This window comes from Gymnoscopelus braueri, assembly GCF_963280865.1.
Source record: "Gymnoscopelus braueri genome assembly, chromosome: 18".
NCBI classification, from domain to species: Eukaryota; Metazoa; Chordata; class Actinopteri; order Myctophiformes; family Myctophidae; genus Gymnoscopelus; species Gymnoscopelus braueri.
Window position 1 is genome coordinate 25,923,868 of NC_137618.1, and position 17,206 is coordinate 25,941,073.

At 41.4% G+C, this 17,206-nt stretch overlaps 1 protein-coding gene across 7 annotated transcripts in view; it reads right to left on the reverse strand.

Moving 5' to 3' along the window:
- The window catches only part of caska (calcium/calmodulin-dependent serine protein kinase a), a 143,985-nt gene that overhangs the window by 63,479 nt on the left and 63,300 nt on the right, over positions 1-17,206 (reverse strand). For all 7 annotated transcript variants that reach the window (XM_080456615.1, XM_080456613.1, XM_080456611.1 and 4 more), the window contains exons 3-5: positions 9,943-10,048; positions 6,479-6,556; positions 6,171-6,243 (exon numbers count right to left, since the gene is read on the reverse strand). In XM_080456615.1, the coding sequence (XP_080312741.1) occupies positions 6,171-6,243; positions 6,479-6,556; positions 9,943-10,048 (257 nt within the window). The remainder of the gene's footprint in view (positions 1-6,170; positions 6,244-6,478; positions 6,557-9,942; positions 10,049-17,206) is intronic.

A 17,206-nucleotide genomic window follows, 5' to 3' on the forward strand; every position in this document is an offset into this window, starting at 1 on the left:
ATGTGTGCCGATGTTTGTCTGCTGAGGCTGTGTTCCTCTCAGTGGTGGACGAAGTACTTGAGCAAAAGTACAGATATTAATGGTAAAATTTACTCCACTACAAGTAAAAGTAGCTCAGTCAAAATGTTACTCGAGTAAAAGTACATATGTAATTGCTTTTAAATACTTAAGTATTCAAAAGTACATGCTTTTAAAAATACTTAAGTTCAAGTAATTATTTTTAAATATATATCAATGCATTGTGGTTCTATCAATGTATTGCTTGAATTTATTATTATTTATTTATTTATGAATTTATAGAGCCTTGTAAGCAGAGATGTAGTTTGTCTTCGGTAAACACAGTAAGCATTCGAAAATGTATGTTTTTTGTACTGTGATAGGTTTCCTTCTTTGAAGAACACAGTGTGTGGCCAATTGCATTTTATGGAAGAAGGAAAAAAAAGAAAAAAGAACAGCCAACCTAAAAGTAACTAGTACTTCACAGCCTTCCTAGAAATGTACTTGAGTAAAAGTAAAATATTTGTCATGGAAATGTACTTGAGTGAAAGTAATAAGTATTTAAAAAATCGAATACTCATGCAAATACTCAAAATCTGTACGGTACAGTACTCAAGTAAATTTACTCCGTTACTGTCCACCACTGGTTCCTCTTACCTAAAAATTACATTAGTTTCAGTGTCTATCCACCATTGTGAGTGGATGAGTGATTGCTGTTTTTGTTTTGTTCAATGTGAAAAGTCCATCACACTCAACTCAGGAGCGGTGTGACTCACAGCTGGGTGTTGAGACCGCTACTCTGCACAGATCAAGGGATGGATGGATGAGGGCGAAAGATAGAAATACACATGCTCTACAGATTCTAACACTGGTGGGATACTGACTACCTGTCACAGTAAAGTGAAGTTTAGTCACCAAACTTGGGGCAGAAAAAAACTGTGTGTGTGAATCTGAGCGTGCGTGTGTGTGTGTGTGTGTGTGTGTGTGTGTGTGTGTGTGTGTGTGTGTGTGTGTGTGTGTGTGTGTGTGTGTGTGTGTGTGTGTGTGTGTGTGTGTGTGTGTGTGAGTGTGTGTGTGTGTGTGTGTGTGTGAACACATGTGTGCATGCAAGTGCTGTGGAGGCTCATTGTCAGAGCTTTTATGTCCTGACACCACAAGGCCCATTGCTTGCCATTAGGGAAGCCATTAGCTTTGACCATGTAGCCACCCATTATCACACAAACAGCACCAGCAATGCTGCTAATAGCCCCCTGTGTGAAACAGGAACAGGGCCTGAGTGGACTGCTGCTATTTTACCATGTAAAAACAGCTGACACTCAAGTGCCCGATGGGGAAATAAGACCCTTCCCCGGCTCCCTTAATTCCAGACATTCATATTGGAGAATGTGACATTTGCTCCGGAGCGAGACTTCACAGTGCAGAGGAGAGAGGCTGACACAGATGCAGCGAGCCAGACAGACAGACTGCTGATAGTAATACTGACTGATTGACTGCTTTATAGATGGAAAAGCTGTGACTAATTTATCTGAGTGATCAACAGACACACAGATAATTCAAGACGTCTAGACTGATGGATATAACATACAGTAGACAAAGAATAAACCCATGGGAAGATCAGATCTTTCCTGCAGTGTCTGGTTCTGTTTTCTGCCCAAAACAAATACTCTGCTGCAATCAGCATCTCCAACTCACGCCTCCTGTCCTACAACCTCCATGAAAGACAACATACAGGATCAGATAAACATCAAGGTTTTCAGAGGTCCAACACATGCACATATCTCTGTTTCTCTGTACTAATTGGAACATTGCTGTCTGCCATTGTTTACTTATTTTCACAATTACAGCATCTGATACGCACCATTAGGTACCATAAGTCAGAGGGTGTGTGTTCTGGTCAGTTGAAGCAAAAGTTATAATAATTACCAGCGGGATGAATGTCAGACTAAAGTCTTCTACAAAGAAAATAACAGCTTCATTAACCCATAATAACAACACATACACACACTTCAATATAGACTAAGCAGGAGTTAACTTTCTGATGTGAACCATTTAGCTGAAATAGCATTAGGAGCCATGGCATGTACAACAAGCATTTAAAGTTCAAATTTCCCATCTACATGCAGGAACAGTATGCAGAGTTTCAGCTGAACTACCACTGAAATAAAGTCTGCTCTCCTTCCATCAGCTTCCATGACAACTCACACCATCACAGCAGTATGCCTGTTAAAAGGAAGCATGTGACTTTTTTCTGATCCGTGTTTATAGTTAAGCATAATCATGTTAATGAATTCCTTAACCTACTTCAAGTACAGTATGTATCATCTAGATCCCTGCGTAGCAGTTCCAACAGCCGTCATCACCTAAGTGTGCCCCTATTTGCGTATCAAAGATAGCGTGCAAAATGCAAGACATTTCCGGAGCCCACATCACACATGCATTCATTCCAGCGGCTCTGTGAAAACACATTCTTCTTTTTAAGAACCATTTGGGCTTGTTGGAGCTGGTATTCAGGTCTACAAGTTCTGCATTCAAAACTTGAGAGCGGGATAAACAGATGCTATCATTTTGGATTGCCTCCGCATTGCTGTAGCCCATCTCTATGCAAACTGTAATGTAACCACACACACACACACACGCACGCACAATCATAGCCATTGGATTGCAGCCGTCTTCAGTGGAGGTCTGTGATGAGGCAAGGAGCAAGATAAATACTGCGAGACAAACAGCGTCTCAGTGATTTATGAACATCAGGATTCAAGTGAATTCAATGACTTTGACTTTCATCCGTGGAAGAATGTGGCAGACTCAAACCTATCCATATTCAACAAGGACACTCTCACCATGTGTGTACGCGTCCATAATGCGTGTGCACAGTTCAACACTATGTGTGCGTGCGCGCGCGTGTGTGCGTGTACGTGTGTGTGTGTGTGTGTGTGTGTGTGTGTGTGTGTGTGTGTGTGTGTGTGTGTGTATGTGTATGTGTGTGTGTTTGTTTGTGTGTGCACGCGCTTGACCACATGTGTCTAACTCTATCTCTTGTGGAGCGGCATAAATCCGAGGCGGTGGATCTGATAAAACAGAGACAGGACACTTGCTGCAGAGTCAACGGTTAAATGGTGATAATGGAAGTGAAAGCCACCCTGTACCAAAGTCAAAACCCACAAAGTTAAGCCTGCGTTAGTTATACTTAATTGCGCATGGCTGTCACACACCGAAAATAGCAGATCTACTCATCGCAACTAAGTTTAACTCAGGGATCATTCAACTCACTTGTCTTCATCATATTGATGAGTTTATCTTGACTTCAAACTTTTCCCAACTGTCCCCATCACCTTTGAGTGATGGGGACAGTTATTCCCTCCTCATCTCCCACAGTAAAAACATATACGCTGCTGGTTGTGTGTCTGCTGGAGACGGTTGTGTTACTTGCTGCCCATGAGCGAACACAAACTGAGTAGTGATGGAAATGGGAATTATTGTTGCTTTCACAAAAAGGTTTTGGCGTCTACATTGTCCAACCGACATGTGATTGGTATGAAATCCAATGCACTTGTGATATTGTTTTATGTCTACAATCTGTCAGCAACGTACCATGTACTGTTTGGAAAAAAAGTTGGCTGCAGTCATAATCCACCTCCCTACATGCCGTCCCTTATTGCTGTTGCATGGTCCAAAAATAAATAACACCTGCATTGTGTGGTCAATGTCATTACACATATAAATATATTAAGCTACAACAAACACAACCAGATGGCAATTAATTAATGGAGAGAGATAGCACAGTTTGTCCACTGCCAGGGCGCTCAGGGAACCTTAGTGGCCAAATTATGAGGCAAAATCCACCCTTTTCTAATTGTAGTATAAGATGGGAGGCAGTGGGGGAAAACACACAAGCCTGCCGATGAAATCTGTCAGAAAACAGGCCTTGCAACATTGCAGGTTTATGTAACTTTATCAAAGCAGTGTGTGGGACAATAAGATAAAAATAAAAATAAAATAAAGATCTCAGCGAAGAGGAATTTGTGCGCTGCTGAATGCAGTATCATTGCTGTGGTCAGTATGATACACTGTGTGAACATATTGATTCTGTAATTCTACTGAGTTGGACTGACGTAGCTAGACTGCTACTGTGGTCAACACAAACAGCAAAACGCCACCCGGAGAGATTCTGACAATGGACAGAATGAAAACTTATACAGCACAAGTGTAAATTAAAACCCACAGTGCAGCAACAGCAGCAGCACGTGGGCTACTGGCAGTAAAGTCTAGCAGAAATAGGAGAAAGGAAAGCCTGTAAAGATTTGTGAATGGAAGAGATACAGTACAAGTCAAATAACCACTCCCTCTTTCCTCCTCTGTCTCCAACACACACACACACACACACACACACACACACACACACACACACAAATAAACAGCTGGCTCTGTCCTCCCATGCCCCTGAACTGACTGACTGGCAACCTCATTACTCACGCAGAGACAATGGAATCGTGAGGGCTCAGCCAGGGAGCAAAGCAGGGTAAGGACAGAGGACAGACGGAGAGATAGGACTCTATAGGCCCAGATGACTAATACAGTATGCCAGCCCGTATGCTTAGGGAGAGATAGTAATCCACAAGCTGGGAGCCGACTGCAGCCGTATAATATGCATTACGAGTCTCTGGGATAGGCAATAAAACACGTATACAAAGGAGCACCACTAGCAGGCTCCCTGAATGCGATATAAAAACCATTAAATTCACAGTCGCAGGGAGCTGCCAGGGGAATTGTGTTTCACTCTGCTTATTTGTGAATGTTGAGAGCGAGCTGCAGACAGAGGAGATGAGAGGCGTTCGTTGGAAGGAAAGACTTATTAAGAGTTCTGATGGGACCAGGATGCTTTTACTCATTGTGCCGGTTTGTGGGCTTGGGGGCTGAAAATGTGTTTCTTCGAAATACTACAGGTTCAGGGTTACCTACAGAACACACACATACTCATATATTGCGGCTGGGAATTCCACATTCCCAGCATGGCATTCCCATTTTTACTGGTGGCAGATTTATTGTACCGAAGAGATGCGAAAGAGATGTAACTTAACAGAAGGATGATTCTCACACACACACACACACACACACACACACACACACACACACACACACACACACACACACACACACACACACACACACACACACACACACACACACACACACACACACACACACACACACACACACACACACACACACACACACACACACACACCCACCAATCAATACATGTATATTGTAAATACATGTACTTGAGTCCACACACATACAATCATTCACATTTGAGTCTATTGTATGCGTAGGTGGAGGCACACACAATCATGGACAATTATAATGCATACTGTACAAACAAACCAACTCAAGGTGAAGATAAAACATTCATAGAAAGGGCAGAACAGACAAATTACATATTAAATAATAACTCAAAGTTGCAAGTGAAATATGAAAATCATAGTTCATTGTTGTCCAACGGTCAAAGTGCACTGTGAACCAGCAGGTCTGCTGTCAATCACAAACCACTTTGTCTGACCACCTACCTATATCTACCAGTTTGTTAGTTGTTAGTACAGTTTGTGTATGTAACACTGTGTGTGACAACAGCCTGCCAAAATCTGCATTGTTCTGCAGCATCCAACAGAGGCCATGGTCACACTGGAGACCATCCCTTGATTTGGCTCTGATCACAGAGATCATGCAGGCTCAGGCCATTTTACTAAGTGAATTTGTGTAAAAACACCTCCCCTCTCTCTTTGGCTCTCTTATTCATTGTCTCCCTATCTTCCTAACAAGAGTCCTTCAATCAAGGATTCAGGTGCAAACACAAAAATAAAAAGGCTATTAATTGTTTTGGTTTCATGCGCAAGAAATCAAGAGAGCCTTGAGAAGAACAGAGTAATCAAAACAAGAGTAGTGGAGAGTCAGCCATTTGCTCTCTCTGTGTTTTTATCTGGAAAATGTCAAGTCTAAGGTCACGGTGCAGAGAGAAAAAAAAAACTAAAGCAATTCAACCCAACATTTATTCAACAAGGCCTTTGTAACGTGGTGTACTAACTGAGTTGTTGCTTTTTCTCAGACTGCACCACTTCCTGATAGGCCAGGCAACAAAACAATAAGCAACCCAAACAACTTCTAGTCGGGAATACCTTGACATCTCGATGAATGACATTGTTGTCATGGCAATACCGTAGCGCCTCGAGGATCTGTCTCATGTAGTGACTAAGGAGAGAATAGAAAAGCGCTGTCACAGCAATGTCACACAAGAGGAACAGCACAAACTACAACATCCAAAGTCATTTGAAAGTGTTTATCTGCATGTCAATGCAATATAATATACAGTAATATGGTGAGAATGTGACTTCTGCATTGATATGTGTACCAACTTTATCAAGCAGTGATTTGGAGCTGTCATGGAAGAATGAATTATGAGCTACTGTATATGCACAAATCTCACCTGGCAACTGCTTCACTGTAGACAAAGCCGGCATCTGCCCTCTTTACAATCTCAAAGCACAGGTCTGCTCCATCCATGCTGAGAGAGAGAAGGCAAGAGGGGTTGGACAGAAAGGAGAGGGGGTCAGTGTGATATAAAGGTCAGTGCAGGCATCCAGGAGGAAAGGAAAGGTCACTCTTATTAAAACCTCAACACTGTTTGTCCCTGGCTGCTTGTAGAGGTGAATAGGCATGGTTCAAGAGAGGAAGACCAGTAATTATGTCTCGTCTCTGTGGATCGCAGTGATCGTGCGCGCGCGCGTGTGTGTGTGTGTGTGTGTGTGCATCTCAGTCAGAACAAAAAATATATATATATTTACCGAAGCACATGAAAGTATTTCACAGAGATTAGAATATTTGTGAACAGTAATGCAGCTCTACGATATTAATCGAGTCCCCAGGAGGAGAAGGTATTACTGTAACTAAGAGGTTTAGCACTTTGCATTGAAAAAGCCCTGCAGATTAATTTACAATAATGATGCGCCTCAAACAGCTTCTCAGAACAGTTAAGATCAAATTCTTGCTTGAGGTGACAGCGTGGCTCAATGCACAGGCCAGCAGTGCCCGTCACAATCGATGCAAGCTGTTAGGGATGGGCTTTTAAGATATGGTCATTGAGCCACACAGCATCCACTCAATTTAGCCTACTTACACAACTACACATGCACATGTGTGTGTGTGTGTGTGTGTGTGTGTGTGTGTGTGTGTGTGTGTGTGTGTGTGTGTGTGTGTGTGTGTGTGTGTGTATAGCGATTATTCTATCGATTACTTTCGATTTACTTTTTTTTTTTTTTTTATCCCACGATTTTTGTAACCCATTTTTTTCACCCGGTGCCAATTTCCTAAGTGATCCTGGGCACTACACCAGCCCTACACCAGTATTACACCTGTCACCCCACAGTAGGGAGGCCAGGGCCGAGCTCATGCTTCCTTCAGGCATGAGAGCCAACTGACCTTCTTGTCACCTGACAGGGGGGAGTTTCCCTGGTTGGACGTAGCGCGTGGAAGGAACACGTTATTCCAACCAGTTCCCTTCCCCTCCATCAGGCGCCCCGGCTGTCATGGGGGAGGCGGTATAGTGACCAGGATTACTACATGTTTTTGTGAGGGTATTAACTACCCTAGGAGACACGGGGAGAACATGCAAACTCCACACAGAGAAGGCCCTTTCGCCAACCCCACCTAGGGTATGGGCGCTGATGACGCGGAGGAGAAGACACGCCCCCAGTGCCCACAGCGTCCCCGGCGGGAATCGAACCCAGGACCTTCTAGCTGTGAGGCGACAGCGCTACCGACTGCGCCACCGTGCCCCCTCGATTTACTTTTTTAATTGAATAATCGAGAAGCACGTTTTTTACATCCTATACTATATTATAATATTAATATCATATATTTGTATGTTCAATGAATCCTATAGATTTTTTCTAATAGATTTTTTATAATTGACTAAATCAAAGTCTGATTAACCACTTATGCCCTATTTTATAACTCATGTGTCATGCAAAAATAGCATAATAATACAAGCTCGCAAAGCGTTGCAATGCAATGCAATTTTTCCTGCTGTATTTAAAAAATCACACCCTGTGTGAAGTGGGCGGTGTCTTCCTAGCTAACCACAATACTGAATGGAGTCAACCAATATATATGCTTTGATCTGAAAGAGCCACTTAGTGTCAGCATGTGTCTTGCTAGCTAATCACAATACTGAATGGAGTCGATCAATCATGTACAAAAGATAAATACATTTATCTTTTGTAAAACACACTTTATGATGGACAAAACCATAACTTAAAAAAAACAATAATTTGGTTTTTTTTAAGTTATGGTTGCTTATATAGGGCTATGCACATGTGTCATGTGACACTGGCCAATCACAGTCCTGAATAGATTGTGATTGGCCAATCACAGCGCAGGATAATTGTACAAATTTCCAAACCTCACTTTTAGGGCCGGTTTCACTGCCCAAGATATTTGTACATTTTTCCAAATCTCACTTATAGGGGCGGTTTCACCGCCCAAAAAGAACAAAAAAGTTTATATTATTATATTGAAATTATACTTTATTTTACCATCGATTAAATTGATTAGTTGCAAGCCTAAAATTGACCCCTATGGGTCCCGTCTGACCCCTATGGGTCCCGTCTCAGAATTTAACACTATGGATTTAGTGTGTGCCATCGTGCTACTTCACATTCCTGGTTGTGTGGGGGTAGACCTGATGACAGGGTGTACGTGTTTATCTATTTTGCTCTATTATCTATCTGCGCCTCAAAGCACCACACTGCTGAAAGCCTGTCTCAGTACTACCACCTTCCCTCTCCTGTGTGTGCATGCAGTACATGTGATTTATGCAGGCTTGTGCATGCCTGCCAAAGCGAGCGCTCAAAACAAGTTTGTGTGAATTTTTCTGGAAAGTCTCCCCGCACCATGGCCTACGATAGAACTATGTGAAAGACTCCAGGACTTGCACGATCAGTGATAATGGAATTAAATGATAAAGGAATTAGTTCTGGAAGGAGGGAAGAGAGAACGAGATATGGAGAGGTTCTGTGTATGGGTGTGTGTTGTTTTGAGATGAGCTGGCGGGTGTAAAATCTTAATCTCATCTCAGCCCTTCATACAGAGCGCCACACTTAACAGATTCCCTCTCTTCCTTTCTTTTCTCGTCTTTCTCTTTCTACTCATCTCTCGCAATTCCTTCATTCAATTCTCTCAGTTAACAAGCTTTCTCATACCAGCACTGGATATGAACCACCATGGGGTTCCCCTCTCTCTCCCTCCATCAACAGCTTCAACTTATCACTCAGTTCTTTCATCCTCTTCTGCCAACCTCCTCCCTTCCTATCAAATCATGCCCCCCCCCCCCACCAAATGGATCAACCCTTGTTCACACTCTCTGCTGCGGATACATACCCCCTATCAACAATGACTTCCACCCTCTGATGTGTGTGATCTTTTTTTCTTCCACTGTGATGAGTGATAGTGCCAGATTTTTGACAGTGGCTATTTTAAAACATGTTGACACCCATTTACTTAGCACACTGGTTCTCAAACTGGGATCCTAGGACCCGCAGGGGTCCTTGGTGGGGTTCCAGGACCCCACCAAGCAAAATGTGTCAATACAGCATCAAAATCAGTTGAACCACTTTAACCCTATTTTATAGATTATAGATCGGCTATTTTTAAAGATTTTGAGAAATCTTGAAAAATGTGGAATATTTAGGAACATTTTGAATTATTTTTGAAAAATGTGAACAACAACATTGTTCTGTTATTGGGTTCCCCCAGGCACAAAGTCTTTTCAGATGGGGGTCCCGGCCAAAAACATGAATTCGTTGGTCCTTGTTGGTGACATGGAAATGTTTGAGAACCACAGATTTAGCATAATGGTGGAAGACTGGAAGTGCGCGGAAAACGGAGACTCACTATTCGAAGACCATGTAGAGCATGCCATCTGAGCTGTAGGTCTCCAGCAGCTCAACGATGTGGGGGTGCTTCAGCATGTGGCAGATGCTGGCCTCCCTCTTCAGATCTGAGAACACAAACACACACACACACACACACACACACACACACACACAGGTCATGACACAAGTAATGTCTCAAGACAGATTCCGCTAACAGCACTGCCTTAAACATGTAATGTTGTCGTTAACACAGAAAACAGAATAAACACAGAAGCACCCGGGAGGAAAGTGGACTAAGAAGGGGGGGGAGCCAAAATGAGTTCCTGTTTTACACAAAAAAAGGAGGTCGTACCCCCAGAGGCAAAAACAAAGAATATTTTTCTCCCTTTTTTTGGCCGAATGGATTCCCAGATTGTGACACACCCGTTTTCCATGCGTTTTCCTGGCCTACACAGATTTTTCCAGACCTTAGCTGTAAGACGTTTTTGAGGGTTTTCATGTTTTCTCGACTTTTGTCTAGTACTGTATAAGGGACTATGGCTGGGTGAGAGTTCCCTGAGATTATCATCTAATAATGCAATGGAAATGAAAAATAATGAATGGGCAAAAGGTCTATCAATAAATATTTATTTATTTATTTAATGTTAAATTGTGTTATTCAGAAGTTCTAAAATAAAGCTTGCAAATGAATACAATTTTATTTTGACCAATCTGTATGGTAGAGTACTGTATGTTAATACAATATCTATAGTGGTTGTATTTAGTCTCCCTGCTCTTCTATTGAGACATTTAGATCGTGTGGTCTGGTAGGACCACTTCTGGTTGACAATTGGTACTGCCTGAAGGTCAAAATTCAACTTCTCCCTCTAAACAAGCAGGCATGATCTATTGGCTCAGTGGTATAGACCCTAGTTTGGATCTCAGCTAGGACACGGAAGTTACATAGTACAGCTTTAATAAAGACATAATAACTTGGAGGAATGGTGTTGAGTAATAACGGAATATGTGTTAAATTGTGATATCCATCTTTAAATGCACAAAATATGCATACTGTAACTTGAACTTGCCGTGTGTACCACAGAGGAACCGATGGTGTGTTTTGCAGATTGGGAAGTCGGTCGGATCAGTGGTTATCGAGAACAGAAAGTCCAACGATCTCTGCATCTGTGTGTCTGTCTGTACGTGTCCCTTACAGTATATGGAGATTTCTGTATGTCTGTCTGTGACTCTGTGTCCTTTCATGCCCAATGTATGGAGATCCCTGATGTCCTCGATATGATGCCAAGTACTATGATAATGCAACGGGTAATGCATAACCGAAGGGGCATGCGTTCCCAACAGGCATAGGTCACAACTCAGGCATCACAACAGGCATCCACTTAGTCACTTTTAAGTCATGTCGCCAACCCCTATAATCATCCCCCCATCATATTTCATAATTTTATGCCGATTACAGTACCGTATGATGCATTCATCATCATCATCATCATCATCATCATCATCAGAAGCAGGCACTGTAAACACCTACAATCTCTCTAAATAATTTAGAACGGTTTCTTCTACAGCATCCCTAACAAGGCAGCAGAGCCAAAGAGAATCCTTCACGTGACAATGTGACGTCTTCTTTAACCCCCTTTGGAGGAGAAGCAGAATCTTGCAGCACTCCCAGCTCAACGATTAAAACGCTTTGCATGTCAGAAAGCTGAGATGGGCTTTTATGTTGCTTAGCGCTTACCGCTCACAGGACTAATGCAAAATGTAGAGCTTGCACAGTGCACTAATTAGGGTCACGCTACCGTAGGCTGCTCACATTGCAATGACACATCATCACAGACAGACGTTATGTGAAACAGCAACAGGTCCTTCCTGCAGTTTGGTTTCCAAGTGATGGTTGTTTAGCTCATTACTTACAGTGTCAGTGTTCAGTGCTGTCTATTGCAATAAGCTTCTCCCACTTTAATTAGCTCTGAAAGGGGAGTGTTAATAAAGCCGAGAGGACAAGGAGGGGGGATAGCTACATGTATGTGGGGGTGTCACTGGAGAGACCGTCACTGGAGAAGAACAGCTACGATGAATACAAAACAGTGTCATTTTAAAAATGACAGACGTACAATTTTTCTTCGGCAGGAGAATAAAAAAACACAACGCAGGAAGAGAGAAAATATGTCATATGAGGGAGCCTCAGAGTTGTGACAAGAGTGATGAGCCTGGGGACAGCAACGAAATAGCTTGAACCAATCAATATTCCAACATGACTCTCAGTAATGCAAATGGTGAATTGTTCTGTCATTTTAAACGGGATGGATGGTGCGTGAAGAATCTGGAGATATTGAGTATAAACCCTGGAGTCTCTACATTGGATACAAAGCCACACAGAGCCGTATGGTGGAGTCTAATAAGTGTGTAACGCATGGACATCTCTCTCTCTCTCTCTGTCCAATGTAGGAGGCTGCAATGCTCTGAAACAGTCCACAGTGCAACATGAATTATGTATTTAACACCTTTAAACACTAGGAGGAGCTGTCATTAACCATTGCACATGTCTAAGACTATGATTTCATTTGTGCTCAGTCATATAACGTATTTTTGCGAATCACGACCCTGTCATAAATATAGGCAATAATATGTGTGTGCGAAAGTATATATGAGCCTACACTATGTGTGTGTGTTTTTGTTGTATTTGCTTCCTTGTTTACTTGGTCATAAAATGTTTGTTTTTGTGGCTATACGTTCACCTGTTCTACTATGTCCTACTACCATCCTCATCATCATCACCATAACACTACTGATCATCATATTATTGATTCCTCCTCATTCACTCCACCAGGACAAAAATATTTTCTATAAAGAGCTGGAGAGACAGTGAGACCAATGGGGGGGTATTTTGCGTGTCGGTGCCAAGGGCCCATTTTCTCATAATCCGCCTATGACATTTCTGGTGTGAAATGGCACGAGGGACGCCCAAAAAAGTTCAAATATTATGCCCTTTTATGAACTTTGAGCACCTGCCCCTCCAGTGGTCTCTGCACAGCCCTGCGTCTGTGTACAGCTAATCTCCAGCACCGCTGGCCTGATCGACGTGAAACTGTGCGCACAGACTCCCTGGAGGCCAGAGCAGAACCTCTGCCCCAAAACTTTTTTACTCCTACAGATTTTGTCCAAACATCACACCAATGGGTACACATTATGTCAGATTTTTCATATTCCATCCTGATTGGCTAAGATTGGCTTCCAATGTTTAGAGGAGTGGTCCGATTGCCGTGAAACTTTGCACACAAATTCCCACTAGGCCACAGAAGAAAAGCCACCCTACATTTTTCAAATTGGCCTCATGGTGGCACTATAACAGGCCGATTCACATTTTAGCCTATAACTCTTGAACAGTTGGTCATACAATAAAAAATATTTATCAGCCAGTTATAGCGCCACCATGAGAAAGATTTGAGACACACATTTTTTGTTACTACAAGTCTGAACCTCACATAAATCATTACCTCTGTAGTCATGTGATCAAGACGTATCTGTCACATTTCTCATATTCCTTTCCGATTGACTATGATTGGCTTCGTTTGTGGGGGTGGTCCGTTTTGCACAAAATGCCACACATCATGAATGCAGCGCCTGATTGCTGGGAAACTTTGCACGCACATTCCCACTAAGCCAAGGAAGAACCTTCATCCCAAAAACTTCAAAAAACTTCCTACGTTTGCGGCCCTGGGTAGGCAACCCGGCCTGGTGGAGACCTGTGTTCCGAGGAGCACACTTTTCTAGTTTATATTGATTTAGAGGAATTGTTTCCAACCTTACCTGACCACCTTCTCTCTCTCAGTAATTCTCATATTTTCTACCTCAACACGTTGCACTCAGTTTACAAACACACTCAAAGGAACACAATTGCAAATAACTACTCAAGCTTTATTGTGTTATATACTTTTGAAGGATATGTACAGTTACATTTGTATGTATATGTATATGCATTTGTTTTTGCCTGTCAAACAATCAATCAATCAATCAATCAATCAATCCTTCATTCCTCCATCCACTCATCCTCCATTCTTCCTTTTACCTATCCAACCATCCTCCGTTCCTCCTTCTAGAATCCAACCATCCTTCATCTCTCCATCATTCGACCCATCCATCCTCATTCCTCCCTCTACCATCCAACATCCCCGCATTCATCTGTTCCAATAGGTGGTTGTCTGTCTGTCCTCCTGGCAGCAGCTATTCTGAGAGAGAAGGCTTGATGCTGGAGGCCAAATAAAGACATATATCACATATATAACCTTTCCACCTTAAGCACACACTCAAAACTCATTCCCTGAAAATGCCGTTAATGCAGTTAGCCCTCTTAACTGCATTAACTTTTAATATCCTTTTCTTCTGCGAAATTGTACGCTCCTGACTGAAATAGCCGCCATGTGCTAACATAAGCAATGCTCAATCATATATATTGCAGCTGGGTATTGCACATTCCCAGCATGGCATTCCCATGTTTACCGTTGACACATTTATTGTACCGAAGAGATGCGGAAGAGATGTAACTTAACACAAGGAGACAATTACGTACATGATTCTTGCGCCCGCACACACACACACGCACGCACGCACGCACGCACGCACGCACGCACGCACGCACGCACATACACACTTGTTACTACTGTATATTGGTTTTTTTAAGTATGTGCTGACATTTAATTAAGCCTTGAGCTGAAGTCGTGAGTGTGCGTGTGTTGCTCCTGGTCTCTGTGCTAACATTAAGCTTATCCTCAGAGGACCAACACAAGGCGTGCTCCAGCTCTGCACATGATGCTAATGCTACTAAAGCTGGGATAAGTGGCTACCTTGAGGGCCTGTACTGCCTGCCGCTTTAACGCTGTCTGGCGGTCCCACCGCCATTCACATCCCTCCCTAACAACTACTGCTGGAGATGATGGATAACGGCAGAAACATTATTTGTGCCACAGGTATCACAATAATTACACTTCCTCACCAAAAATAAATCTTTACAAAAACGAGTGTGCATAGGAATTAATAAATAATATTAGTATTTTTTTCAATTTAAGGTGTATGAGTACAATTTATTTTTTTTACAAAAAAGGTATACTATATCTAGAAAGAAGCCCTATCTTATATGACCTGCCCTTCTTACACATACGATACCCTAAACCCCTTTAGTACAAAAGATTAAAAAAAGGAAATAAAGAAGGAAAATAAGAATATAAGTTAAAAAAAAAGAATAAAACATCCTTTTAGAATAACCTTTGACTATGCTACCTGTACTGTTAACAAACTTGTTAATAAAGTTTTCAATCTACCTGTCAATCAATCTATCAATCAATCAATAGTTCCAAATACAATATCCTTAGATGCGACATGTATTACGCATTTCAATTAATCGTCACAACTATTCCACAAGTTGGGTCCTTTGACTAGTTTTTGATCTATTACCACGGCCACAGATTTATTTTCATACACCCTTTCTAACTCAACATCATTTATCTTGATTTGTGCTTGATTACCAATTTTATTACAAATTCTACAAATTCTACTTTGGTTTAATGATTGTTAATATTTTTTTAATTGTGTCGTCAGCAAATGAAACCAACTTTTAAGACCTTAAAAGACCTTGCTCATAATTATATTTATGTCCAGTATAAACAGTTTTGGGCCTAGTACTGAACCTTGTGGGAACCCTCAAGTAACCTTCAAATGATCAGATTTTTCATAATTTATTTGCACATAATGTATCGACATCTATTTTCAAGATACTGTAGCTGCTCAGCCATGAGTGTGCTATTTGTATTGATTTATTGTAGCGTTGTAGTGCTCCGAGGGAGTCGACTCGACCCCCGTTATCCTCGCAGCAGACCAGGAGGCAACAAACTGAGTGTGTGTGTGTGTGGGGGGGGGGATGTGCTACAATATTATTTATTCATTTCATTGATAAGCTAGGCTTACAAATCTGCAGAAATCACTGCTTTAATTTAAATTAAGAGGAAAAGAGAGAACAGACTGTATAAGATTGGTGATAGAAAACAATGTGAAGTTAAGTAGGGATGTCCCCATGAAATCCAGTGGTGGAAAGTAACTAAGTACATGTACTCAAGTACTGTACTTAAGTACAATTTTGAAGTACTTTTACTTGAGTATTTCCAATTTTCTTGCAAATCTACAAGCTCACAATGTGTCGCGTTGTGAGCTTGTAGATTTGCTATTCTCGAAAAAGATTTTCATACATTTTGAAATGGGACATACTGCGTGATGAGTACTTTTACTTTTTGTACTTTAAGTACGTTTTGAAAACTTTTGTACTTTTACTCAAGTACATTCTGAATACCAGACTTTTACATGTAACAGAGTATTTCTACATTGTGGAATTGATACTTTTACTTTAATTAAATTAATTAAAATATGTCTTGACAAGATCTCTAGTTTGGAATGGAGGAGGTAGTCCTGTACCTGGCCTGTAGAACTGTTTGCAATTTGGTGTTGGGGGAATTTCTCACCTGAACTGAGTCAGTGGGTCCCTAGACATGAAAAATCACGGAGGTGCTTGTTCGCCAGAGTGGCACGAATGGCGCAATGGCCAAATAAAAAATGGCCGCCATCGGCTATGATGAAATTCCAACTTTTTTTTTTTCTGAATGTATAAACAAATGTAATACCTCCATTTTGACTAATTGGGGTGTGTGGAATTCATTTTTGATATTGTTATGACCATTTTGGGTGATTTTGACCTTGAAAGGTCATGGTCAAGGTCATTTTGCTATTCCAAAGACATTGGCCATAACTTGGCCATTGTTAGGAGTAAAAACAGGTGCAATAAGTCTATTTCAACTAATTCTGACATTTAGAATTCATTTCTGATATCGTTTTGACCATTAAGGATCATCTTGTCATTGAAATATCAATGTCAATGTCATTTTTCAATAATTCAATTACGATTTTGTACTTTACTATCCCTTTTATTGTATTCCTTTTCATAATAATTTGTTTTATTTACAGCAAAAGACATGTACATGAGAAAAATAACAATTCTAAACATCTCTGTTTAACTTTTATTTTAATTGGGTGTTGAAATTAGCAAACTACACTATGTAGGAATAAAAGTGATATACAAATAAAACCATACCACAAAATCAAATAAGAATTTTGTTGGTAGCCGTCATCAAGAATGCTGTAGTCTCCGAAAGAGAAGGAAACTGGAATCTACATGCGGACTCTATGCCAATCTTTGCAGAACGTGATTGCATAAACTACCTGCGTCATGGCTCATGGTATCT